The 13,613-nt window shown below is 40.9% G+C and overlaps 1 protein-coding gene across 1 annotated transcript in view; it reads right to left on the minus strand.

The window, feature by feature from the left end:
- Nucleotides 1-1,025: 1,025 nt before the first annotated feature.
- Nucleotides 1,026-13,613, minus strand: part of RBM46 (RNA binding motif protein 46) — a 30,156-nt gene continuing 17,568 nt past the window's right edge. The window contains exon 5 of the mRNA XM_053458434.1: nucleotides 1,026-1,225. Coding sequence (XP_053314409.1) covers nucleotides 1,026-1,225 — 200 coding nt within the window. The remainder of the gene's footprint in view (nucleotides 1,226-13,613) is intronic.

Raw genomic sequence — 13,613 nt, forward strand, 5'->3', positions numbered from 1 at the left:
CTTTTCAGATACAAAAATGTCCACATGTGCAATAATTTACATTGTATTTACTAAGTAACAACACACAGAAAACTATTCAACATATTTAATGTTAAGCATGTTTGCGTACAGGGAGGGATTTAACACATGATTTAAACAGGAAAACAACTGTACTTATTGAAATAAAAATCCTTAATATTATTACCAAACATGAAACATTTACATGAGAATACAAACACAGTGAATTGCTTGTATATCATGTCCAACCTACAAAGTACACCAGTGTAATTTAAAATATATATGACAATATTAGATTGTCACACTTGTGAAATTTTACCACATTTTAGTTGTTTTTATTGGGCCAACACAGAGGATGTAGGGTGACATAAGACTTGGGACCTCTGAGGTCTCCCCTTTTATTGTTAGGCTCACCTATGACTAAAGAGTCTTTCTTCTGCTGGAACAATGTGACTATATTAATTTCTCTCATTTTAACATAAACAAATCGTTAAAGCAACACGAAACGTAACATTGTAATGACCATTCAATATTGAAAAAATAATAATAAAAACTAATAGAATATACCAGTTACAAAAAAGCTCTTCTATTTGATATTTACTATACATATGTTGGTTACAGATCATATTACCCTTCTAAAACTCGTTGAAACCAAAACTTAAATCATATATGATCTGCTATGTTCATTTAGGAGTGAATGTGACAATAAGCTAATGACAATACTGTACTTACATTGATTTAGAACAAAACAATAGAAGACAAATATTTTCATTAAAAAAATTACGTATCTCAACTACATCTATCTTTGTCGATGCTTGCAAAATGGTTGCAAACGTAAAATAACTAAAGGCATATTTTCTTTCCCACCATATATAGTTAATAATAATAAAATGTTAAAATTTAAAAATCTAAAAATTTTAAGAAGGAAAACACAAACATGTTCAAATTATATTACAAACTCTGATCTAAAGTACTTATTTCATTTTTAGATGTCAAAGGAACAACATCAGCAACCTACAGTCTTATAGTTAGAAATAAGAAGCCTGATTGGAAACATAAAGTCGTGGTTCTACATGACTTCCATTAGTCAGAGACAATGTTGGTGACAACGGGTAACTGGGATAGGTATAAGGTCTTGATGGGTATGTTATTCCACTTGATGCTCCAGATGGAAGGCTGTCGTTAACAAGGGAAATGCTGTTCACTGAACTGCGAATGCTATAGTAGTCTGCAATTTAAGAAAAAAATATAGTTAGTCATTTCAAAATGATTTGTGATTTACATAAACATCCATCCTCATTAACCCTTTCACTGCTAAGCCATTTCCCACCCTGGTGCTAAGGCAATTTTGAGCATTTTGCTGCAACTCACGTTTAAACGTGTTTAGAAGTAAATTTCTTGTGAATAAACCATACAAACCATATATTGTTTTTTCAGCACACCCAGCAGATTCCAAATATACAGTTTTTATATGTGTATGTCTCATTAGGTTTGCAAATTAAAGCCAAAATGGGAAAAAGGTGTATTTTCTCCATTTCCGACTCAATAAAAACTAGTTTGTAATTTTATTTTTCTAAACTCTAATATCAAAACCTGTGTTGCTAAATATTTGTAGTAGGTAACCGCTCTAAACTAAACAGAAATTGAGAACAGTAGACTGTGTTTTTCTAATATTTTATTGCTAAAAGTTCAATTTACTAGACTATCACAAAAGACATCTTTAAATTTAATGCATGGCTGCTGTCAATTAAACAGCTCTAGCTGCCTGGGATGTTAAAATATGCCAACAAAACTATACATTTTTAGAAACTACACCCCCAGCTGCACAAATCTGACATGCACAACAAATAAGTGAATATCACACTTATAAAATAATTTAAAAAAAAATAAAAGCGACAAGTTCATTTATGTCTTGCGTACTCCAGTCTTGTGCTACTAATACATGCAGCCCCTCATTTGATGCGCCAAGGGGTGTCGTTTCTGCAAATGTATACTTTATGTACCATAATTTAACTTCCCAACTGTCTAATTGCGGGCATCACCCCTAAATGTTTTAAGACATTTTTTTAACAAGATTTTCAAATCTGCCATATCTGAAGTTAAAGTGGCCTAGACATCTGGTAAGTTAAATTAGGGTACATAAAGTACTACTTCAAATGAGGGGCTACATGTATTTCTAGGACAAAAGTTGAGCGCACAAATAATGAAGGAATATGTCGCTTTGGCTTACAAAAAATTTTTATAACCATAGCGACATGTTCATTTGTGTCTTGCGCACTCCAGGTTTGTACTAGAAACACATGCAGCTCCTCATTTGATGCGCCAAGGGGTGTAGTTTTTGCAGATGTGTACTTTTTGTGCCATAATTTAACTTCCTACATGAGCAGTAATGCCACGTCAAGGCTTCAACCCTAATTACTCACCATTCACAAGCCTTTCATATCTCCATTCACTCGCAGAAGCACGCACCATACTTTCCATACACTCACTCACAGAAGCACACACCATTCTTTCCTCTTACAAGCCCAAAGAAATTATGGTAAAGGGAGAAAAAAAAATAAGTTTTGCAGTAAAAATGCAAGGAGCTCTAGGGATGAGATCGTTACTCACCTACCACACAGGCTAAATGGCTGATTTTAATAATATTTGCAGTTCATTTACAGTTCATCAGGATTTCAAAAATTGCCTCCCTCTACCATTGACTAAATTTAACCCCATGATCATGTGCTCTACATCTTCTACAGTTCTTCTTTCAGGCCCTGGTACTTCTTCAGGTTCTCCTTCCTGATGCTGCTGTCAATTTGCACAGCTCCATTCACCGCTGTCTTCTGGTCCTTGTCTATTACCATAATGTCAGGTTGAATAGCCAGTACCCGTTTGTCCATCTGGATCTGGAAGTCCCACAGGATCCTAGCTCTGCTATTCCCCACAATTTTCTGTGTAGTCTCTCATTTGCACTTGGGAGGGTTTAGCCAATACTCTGTGCAGATATTCCTGTACATAATGCCAGCTACATGTAGAAGTGTAGAAGCCTCTGACAAAAGAACTGACAGGTGAAGTAAATAACATTTAGTATTATTATCTTGTTGTCATGGCACCTGTCAGTTGGTGGGATATATTGGGCAACAAGTGAACAAGTGAACATTTCGTCCTCAAACCAGGAAAATGGACAAGCCTAAGGATCTGAGCCACTTTGACAAAGGTGTCAGCTGCAGTCTGTTATTCTACTGGTCTCCTTACATTTGGGTTGTACTGTGTTGGTGGGTTGTACAAGTTGCGAGAGTAGCTTCCTCTTTACTATGTTGAAGTGTTGGGTAACTATCTATTTTTCACTTTTTCAAGTGTGGGTGTACGTCTTCTATACATCCACAGTTCTCTCATATGCTTCATATATCCCCTCTCATTAGGTCTGCTGTGGTAGTAGCAGTCAATCAGTTCCAAGCTTCTTTGTACAGGAATGGTCTCAGATCCCTTGCCATGTATTCTTCAACGTATTCAGCCATTATAGGAGAAGACTCAGAGCTGCTTTCATGGCAAGGGAGGTAGCAGAAAGTATTGACTAAAAGGGAGCCAATAATTGTTCCATACATACACAGTTGCACGTTCCTGAGGAATCTTAAACCATTCATGAGCAATGGCCTCCAGTTCAGTAATATTCATGGATTTGCCTGCAATACCCCCCTTCTTCAAATCCCACCAGAGATTTTCTACAGGGTTCAAATCAGGTGACTGCAATGGCCACTGTACAATATTCCAGGACTTCATTTACAGCCAAGCAGTTGATGGAGTTTGAGGTATGCCTGGGATCCTATTGGAAGGACCAATAACGCTCAAGCTTCCGCTTCCTCACATAGCATAATGTTTCTCCTAAGATTTCCTGATACTTCAATGAATGCATCTTGCCTTCCACACATTGCAGATTTCCAGTGCCAGTGGATGCAAACCAGCCTCAGAGCATCACCAAGCCACCACCATGCTTAGCTGTAGGCGGAGTGTTCTTTTCACCATATTTTCGTTCTTCTTCCTCCAGACTTACCGCTGATCCATTTGCTCCACAGACCATAATCCTCTTCTTGTTTACATGATTTGAGCATTGTGCTTTCGGTCAGAAGGTGTGTACATCTTGGAGTTGTTGCATAGAAAAATTCTACCTTTAGTATGCGCCTTACTGTGCTCACTGAAATCTCAGTGTCTGTTCCCAAAAAGTATTTTGCAGTCACTTGAGGGTTTTTCTCAACTTGCCTTCTCAAAAATCTGGTTCCAGCCATTGATAGCTTCCTTTTTCTGCCTCGTCCGAGTAGTGTAACCATAGTTCCTAGCGTCTCTAGGAGCATTTAGCTTTTTGTATCCTATTCCTTGTTTGTGAAAGGCGTTGATCTCGTAACATTTTGGACCATTCTTTTGACGTTTCCTTGTTAACTTGTCCAACGTGACACTCAACAGACCCCTAAGCAGCTCAGGTATTTTATGTGTTCATGCTCAAGCACACCTTGGTGCAACTAATGAAGCCCTAGATTAGTTGTATCAGGTGTGATTGAGACAACATATCTGTTGCACGTTTGGTGCTGTTGTGAGGGGTTCTATTCAGGGGGATGAGACTGAAGAAGTCATTATAAGTTGCATTTTCAGATAAATTTGGGAAAACTCAATTGTTTTTGTATGAATTGTTCATTGCTAATAACTGAAAGTCTGTTTTTTGTTGACAATAAACCTGATTTGCTATGTAGGTTGAGTCATTTTGATTGCAACTGTACATGTTGTGTTTGCAATTGTTTGATATTCACGAGAGCAGAGTATGTGTGTGTATTTTTTAAGAAAAGATCAACGATCAAACAATAAAGGCAACTTTTCACAGCCTTCTTTGCTCTTTTTATACCAATGGTGCCAATACTAGTGGAGGACACTGTATTGATTAATACTTCATTAAAAACTTTGTTTGTTATTACATATATAATGTGGGTTATCTTTAGGCATTTCTTAATTATAATCAAGGGTGAACACATTTTTATTTTTTAGAATCATGTTATTATTTTTATATATTTAAAGTTTCAGTCATATCTTCACACTTACTTCTGTCTTCTAGGGATCCACTATCATGTCTCTTTAATATAATATATATATATATATAACTAAAATGTTGTAATATTCTAAAGAAATAGGGAAATATGACATTCCTTTTGTTTGACTTTGAAAAACTGCATATTAAAGTGTTCACAGAGTAATTACATCCCTTCAGGAATATGTTTTTTTTTACCATGTTTGCACTAAATGACCAGAGCACCTTTTTGTGTCTTTGCTATGTCTTTATTCAACTGTGATTGTCTACTAGTTTAGTGCACCCCCACAAATTATATATACCGTATTGGCTCGGATATAGGCCGCCCCCGTTTATAGGCCGCCCCCTAAAAGTTTGGTGCTTTTTTAAAGAAAAAGTTTTTTTCTTTAAAAAAGCACCAAAAAAAACATGCTGCCACTCTGTCCCTCCCTGAGATATGCTTCCACTGTCCTCCTCCCCCCGAGATATGCTGCCACTGTCCTCCTCATCCCCCACGAGATATGCTGCCACTGTCCTCCTCCTCCCCCCCGAGATATGCTGCCACTGTCCCCCCCCCGAGATATGCTGCCACTGTCCTCCCCCCCCCGAGATATGCTGCCACTGTCCTCCTCTGCCCCCCCCGACTTACCGGAGCAGACTCCTGGGTGTCTTGCGGGGCCGGCGGGGGACATCTACGTATGTATTGCGTATGCAACTTCCGGTGCCGGCACTGGATGTGCTTAGACAACCTCCCGAGCCGGCAGCCCCCCCGTGGGAAGTGCTGGCAGGGGAGGCTGTCTCAGCGTATCGGGGAGTAGGATGTAGGTCCCCTGCACCGCTGCGGGGGATCTGTATCCTAACCCCGCTGCCTGCCCGGCGCTCGGGACCCCGAATATAGGCCGCACCCCCACTTTAAAGACTTAAAGTGGGGGAAAAAAGTGCGGCCTATATTTGAGCCAATACGGTATTTTTTCAGGACAAGAACTTTTTTGGAAGTTATAATGATATATATATATATATATATATATATATATATGTATATGTATATGTGTATATATATATATATATATATATATATATATATATACACTCACTGGCAACTCTATTAGGTACACCTGGCTAGTAACGGGTTGAATCCCCTTTTACCCTCAGAACTGTCTTCAGGCATACATTCTACATTCCTCAGAGATTTTGGTCCATATGGACATGATGGCATCATGCAGTTGCTGCAGATATGTCGGCTGCACATCCCTGTTGAGAATCTCCCATTCCACCACATTACAAAGGTGCTCTATTGGATTGAGATCTGGTGACTGTGGAGGCCATTGTCATGTTCAAGAAACCAGTTTGAGATGATGACATGGTGCATTATCCTGCTGGAAGTAGCCATCAGAAGATGGGTACACTGTGGTTATCAAGAGATTGACATGGTCAGGTAGGCTGTCATGTTTAAACAATGCTCAATTGGTACTAAAGTCTGACCCTGCCATCTGAATGTTGCAGCTGGAATCGAGACTCATCAGACCAGGCAACTTTCTTCCAATCTTCCATTGTCCAATGGTGAGCCTGTGTGCGAATTATAGCCTGTTTCTTGTTCTTAGCTGAAAGGATTCACACCCGGTGTGGTTTCCTGCTGCTGTAGCCCATTTGCTTCAAGGTTCAACATGTGCGTTCAGAGATGGTATTCTGCATACCTTGGTTGTAAAGTGCTACGGAATTTGGTGGCGCTATATAAGACAATAAATAATAATAATAATGAGTGGTTATTTGAGTTACTGTTGCCTTTGTCATCTTGAACCAGTCTGCCCATTTTCCTCTTACATCTTCAAACCATGGTTGTGCGTGAAAATCCCAGTAGATCAGCAGTTTCTGAAATACTGTATTTGCTCGATTATAAGACGACCCTGATTATAAGACGACCCCCCAAATCTGAATATTAATTTAGGAAAAAAAGAAAAAGCCTGAATATAAGACGACCCTATAGGAAAAAAGTTTTACCAGTAAATGTTAATTCATTTAAACTATTTTTTTAATAAAAGCTATGATTCAGAAAAAATATTTTGGTTTTATTTCCTTCTATTTTCCAACCTGCCCCCCAGTTATGCACATCTGCCCCAGAAATGCCTTATACCTCCCTATATGCCACTGTGCCCCATGATATGCCTTTTAACCCTCTAAATGCCACTGTGACCCATGATATGCCTTTTAACCCTATATGCCACTCAGGCACTTAGAGGGTTAAAAGGCATATTATGGGCAAGAGTGGCATATAGGGAGGTTTAAGGCATTTCAGGAGGCAGAGTAGCGTATAGAGGGTTAAAAAGGCATTTCTGGAGGCAGAGTGGCATTAAGGGAGTTAAAAGGCATTTCACAGAGCACCCTGCCTCCAGAAATGCCTTATGCCCCCCCATTTAACACCCCCCACCCCCCACCCCCCTTGAGTCTCCTGTCATGTAGCTGGGGCAGGCGTGTAGACTCACGCTGCAGCCGGAAGGAGGCGTGGCTAGCAGCGGGGGTTGCCTGCGTGCATTGCGAAGACATTGCCCGTCTGTCAAAGATCAGAGTTCCCCGCGCCGGCGCCGGTGCGGGGAACTCTGATCTTTGACAGCCGGGGGAAGGTCTGTGCGATGCACGCAGACAACCCCCGCTGCTAGCCACACCTCCTTCCGGCTGCAGCGGAAGTTGTCTACGCGAATCGCGTAGACATCTACACGCTGCCCCAGCTGCACACCGGGGACTCTGAAGTACCGGTAAGTGGGGCGGGAGGGTTGAGACAGGAGGATCCAGATCCCCTGCAGCTGCGGGGGATCTGGATCTTAGTCGTCTCATAGTCAGACTTTGAGGTCTGATTATAAGACGACCCCGATTATAAGACGAGGGGTATTTTTCAGAGCATTTGCTCTGAAAAAAACCTCGTCTTATAATCGAGCAAATACGGTACTAGCCCGTCTGGCACCAACAACCATTGAAAGTCACTTTAATCCCCTTTCTTCTCCATTCTGATGCTCGGTTTGAACTAAAGCAAGTTGTCTTCACCATGTCTACATGCCTAAATGCATTGAGTAGCTGCTATTTTGTTAACAATTGTACAGGTGTACCTAATAAAGTGGCCAGTGTGTGTGTATATATATATATATATATATAATCATTTAGTATACATAATATCTAAATATGTGAGTACAAATTGGGAAAAACCAAATGTTTCATGGTTTCACCTATAAAAACTGTAGATATCAAGTGCAAATGGGAAAAAAAAACTTAAAAAATGATTTAGGTATTTGTCCTGATTTTGGAAACTCCTCATATACCTGGTATTTTAATTTATTTTGGCAGTTACAGGGTTAAACCTGAACGTCATGCATCACTGCTTCTAAAGATATTTCTTAAATGTTTTATGGTGGGAGTTGGGCCCCAATAGCGTCCAGAAAAAGCAAAACTGCTAAACAAAAGTATAGATTTTTAACATTCCAAAGTATTTTACTAGGGGCATTTTAACACCTTTTATTTAACCATGTTAGCGCCAATTTGTCCCAGACATCGCAGTAAAATTATTTTTAACAAAACCATTCACTACAAATGCAATATTGCAGTATATTTCTTTCTTGTGTCCATGAAACTACTTCAACAACTTGTGACTTGTATTCAGAAACACTCCCTTACATACAAGAATACCCCACATTCATGGGTAGGGCATGTTTTTTGGCATTGAGGGTTCAAAATTGGAACATGTGCACTAGTTTTCAAACATGGAATTCTGACAGACCACTTTGCTAGGTCCATGTCTCATTTGAAACACTGAGGTCCTATATTTCAATTTAACCTCATAACATTATATATTATAGTGATAGGTATTGTTAGATGTTAGGGTTAAGTTTAGGGCTGCAACTAACGATTATTTTAATAATCGATTAGTTGGCCGATTATTTTGTCGATTAATCGATTAATCGGATAAAAAAATACATTATTTTAAATTGAAGAAAAATTGCAACAAAAATGTACAATTTACACTTTCATCTCTTTATTGCAATGGCCTCTCTCTATTCACCTTCTTATTTTACTGACATAATAATAAAAGCTACAAGAACCCAAACACGGTGTTTCTCAAACTAGGTTTTAATACAAAGTTATTAGTAAATATTAATTCATGTTAACTATTTTTCATATTTAATAAAAACTGAGAAAAAAGCCTCGTTTAATTTTTTTTATTTACCAAACTGCCCCCAGTTATGCACATCTGACCCCCAGCTTGCCACTCTGCCCCATATATGCCTTATACCTCTTATATGCCAGATTCCACTGTGCCCCCTGATATGCCACTCTGCCCCCTGATATGCCTTATACTCCTTATATGCCAGTGATATGCAACTGAGCCCCCTGATATACCTTTTACCCCCAGATTTGTTTTATGCCCCCCTGATATGCCTAATATCGATATGTCTTATACCCCCTATATGCCACTGAGCCCCCTGATATACCTTTTACCCCCAGATATGTTTATGCCCCCTTGATATGCCTAATATCCATATGCCTTATACCCCCTATATGCCCTAAAAATTCATAATACCCCCCATACACCACTATAACTCACCCATACACCACTCTGGCTCCTCCCCCTCCCATACACCACTCTGGCTCCTCCCCCTCCCATACACAACTCTGGCTCCTCCCCCTCCCATACTCCACTCTGCCTCCTCCCCCCTCCCATACACCACTCTGCCTCCTCCCCCGCCCATACATCACTTTGGGTCCTCCCCTCCCATACATCACTTTGCCTCCTCCCCCTCCCATATACCACTCTGCCTCCTCCCCTCCCATACATTACTTTGGCTCCTCCCCCTCCCATACTCCACTCTGCCTCCTCCCATACACCACTCTGGCTCCTCCCCCTCCCATACACCACTCTGGCTCCTCCCCCCTCCCATACTCCACTCTGGCTCCTCCCATACTCCACTCTGCCTCCTCCCCCTCCCATACATCACTTTGGCTCCTCCCCCTCCCATGCATCACTTTGCCTCCTCCCCCCTCCCATACTCCACTCTGCCTCCTCTCCCCTCCCATACTCCACTCTGCCTCCTCCCCCCTCCCATACTCCACTCTGCCTCCTGTGAACCTCCATTTCTGACAAGACACCAGGGAGCCGGGTAGAGAGGCAGAGTGGCATATGAGAGGGGGAGGAGCCAGAGTGGTGTATTGGAGGGTGGCTCCCATACACCCCTCTGACTCCTCCCCCGTCCCATACACCGCTCTGCCTCTCTACCCGGCTGCGTTACTGAAGGCACTTTCACTGCAGCTTCATAGAAGCCACCGTGTAAGTGAAGGGCAGTAACGGAGTCTGTCTGTGCGATGCAGACCCTCACCGGCTGACAGAGAGGATGATTCTCTCTCAGCCGGTGGGGGTCTGCATCGCACAGACAGACTCCGTTACTCACCTTCACTTACACTGAGGCTTCTATGAAGCTGCAGGGAAAGTGCCTGTCAGGAGGAGCTAGAGTGGTGTATGGGAGGGGGGATGCAGAGTGGTGTATGGGAGGGGGAGGAGGCAGAGTGGTGTATGGGAGGGGGAGGAGCCAGAGTGGTGTATGGGAGGGGGGAGGAGGCAGAGTGGTGTATGGGAGGGGGAGGAGGCAAAGTGGTGTATGGGAGGGGGAGGAGCCAGAGTGGTGTATGGGAGGGAGGAGGAGGCAAAGTGGTGTATGGGAGGGGGAGGAGCCAGAGTGGTGTATGGGAGGGGGGAGGAGGCAGAGTGGAGTACGGGAGGGGGAGGAGGCAGAGTGGAGTATGGGAGGGGGAGGAGGCAGAGTGGTGTATGGGTGAGTTATAGTGGTGTATGGGGGGTATAATGAATTTCAGGGTAGCAGAGTGGTGTATGGGGTGTAATGAATTTCAGGGAGGCAGAATGGCATATCTGGGGGAGTTAGAGTGGTGTATAGGGGGAGGTAGAGTGGTGTATGGGGGGTATAATGAATTTCAGGGTGGTGCAGGGCATTTATGGGGGGGCGGAGTGGCATATCAGGGTGCACAGTGGCATATAGGGAGGTATAAGGGATAAATGGGGGCGAGTGGCATATTGGAAGTTATAAGGCATATAGGGGGTATAAGGCATATCGATATTAGGCATATCAGGGGGCATAAGACATATCTGGGGGTAAAAGGTATATCAAGGGGCTCAGTTGCATATCACTGGCATATAAGGAGTATAAGGCATATCGTGGGCACAGTGGCATATCAGGGGGCACGGTGGAATCTCTGGCATATAGGAGGTATAAGGCATTTCTGGGGGCAGAGTGGCAAGCTGGGGGTCAGATGTGCATAACTGGGGACAGTTTGGTAAATAAAAGAGAAAAAAGCCTTGTTTATATTTTCATAGTTTTTATTAAATATGAAGAATAGTTAACATATGAATTATTATTTACTAATAACTTTGTATTAAAACCTAGTTTGAGAAACTAGTTTGGGTTCTTGTAGCATTCATTATTATGTCAGTAAAATAAGAAGGTGAATAGGGAGAGAGAGGCCATTACAATAAAGAGATGAAAGTGTAAATTGTACGTTTTTTATTACATTATTTTAAATTTAAAAAAATTGCATTTTTTTATCCGATTAATCGAAAAAATAATCAGCCAACTAATCGATTATTAAAATAATCGTTAGTTGCAGCCCTATACAGCTCATTACCCCACCTGAACCTGCTTAAGCTCCCAGCTTTTTGACCTTTGGGTTGTTATACGATTATACTGATTATTTCCTGCTCCACAACTTCGGAGTTTTACCTTGTTGACCATTTATGATCCTGTGCTGCCTGCCTGTGAGCTTCTGGGCTGATTATTGACTTTTGCCTTTGGACTGTCTGCTTCTGGGTGTCTACAAACCAGTCCTGACAGTGTGTTTGTTTTTTTATTACGCTAGATAACCCATCTCTGGCAGGGTCATCCATTGGCCATTCATAATGATCACATCAGTCATACTGCCCAGGAGTTATTTGATCATCACTTTGCTGTTTCTGCAGCAACTGTGGAGACAAAAGAAACAAAGAGCCCACTTCCCTGAAGCTGCCTGTGGCAACTGGGAACACAATTTGAAGTTAAGTCTGTATAATCGCTCCTATAGGAGCATTCAAAGGCTCAAAGGGCTCTTGGACTGTGTTTTGCTCTGCCTGGACAACTGGACTCTGTGATCAGGTGATAGTATTTTTTTACCATTACATACCAGGTACGTTGCTGGTCCTATGAAGACACATTGGCTTGACATGCCTGGTACATCAGTGGTCATGAAAGGGTTAATATGGATTCTTGTTTAGTAGGGCTGTCAAGGACATTGCTAAATTAACACATTTACAAAAAGGCAAGAACACCTTCAACTTTAATAGTTTAAGGTAGAAAAAGGACAGAAACGCATATAGTCAATAGTCAGAAAATGCATCTATATAAAGTTTATGATTTAACAGCATTCTATTAATACTTTTTAAAAAACCTTCAGAAGTAAAACTGCTAAATGTTCATAGATAACCTAATGACCTTTAGTACCAAAATTACAGAAAGTTTTTAATGTCATGAAATGGACAAATATTTCAAAAAACAAAATTACAGCATGTTGTTAATGGACAAATATTTAAAATAAAATACAGAAAATAATTTAGATAATGGATTTTTCCTGCACAGCAGTATACCTCAAAAATCAATAGGTTATCATTAATCAGATAAAGTGCTTATACTTTGCTTAGGGTTGCTGGCCTCTGGAGCATCTGTTTAGTTCACACAACTCATACACACTTGCCTGTGGAAGAGTCAAGTGTATATGAGTTAGAAAAACGCAGAAAACTTGCAAATTCATTAACCTGCAAAAATTCACCTCACTCCATCATACATAGGCACCTCCAACTTGTTTTTTGAACTAGGAATCTAGTATTTGTCACCTTATTTATAGGTATGAGTGCAGGGCTATTTGTTATTATATATATATATATATATATATATATATATATATATATATATATATATATAATTGTTAACAGCAATCACACTGCTATCATGCCCAGGCAACCAGTACATGCATGGGCATGATAGGAGTGTGATTTCAAAAATAATATTACTTATATAATATTACTTATATGATTGATAGCAGCACACTCCTATCTAGCAAAGACAGCCAGTACATGCTGGAATCTAGGTATGCCTGGGCATGATAGGAGTGTGCTTGCTGTTAACAATCATAAATATATATATATATATATATATATTGTAATGGCATTTTTTTGTCCAATTTTGGTGTTACTTACTTTTAATAAAAATGGTTAACACACCAAAAAAAATCAATAACAATATTATATATATATATGATGTCTAACAGCAATCACACTCCTATCATGCCCAGACAGCAAGCACATGCTAGAATCTGTGCATGATAGCAGTGTGATTACAGGTTCCCTATGCCATGCCACCACCCCCCACACTCGTTCATTCCCTTAATCACACATACTCGCTCATACACCCTCCCCCCACCCCCTTACCTGAACTGCAGATCTCTCACTCGCAGACTACTGCAGGGACGCTGCTGTTTCCTCTCGAACAACTTCTCTGCCCAC

Source organism: Spea bombifrons, chromosome 1 (genome assembly GCF_027358695.1).
Source record: "Spea bombifrons isolate aSpeBom1 chromosome 1, aSpeBom1.2.pri, whole genome shotgun sequence".
Lineage (NCBI taxonomy): Eukaryota > Metazoa > Chordata > Amphibia > Anura > Pelobatidae > Spea > Spea bombifrons.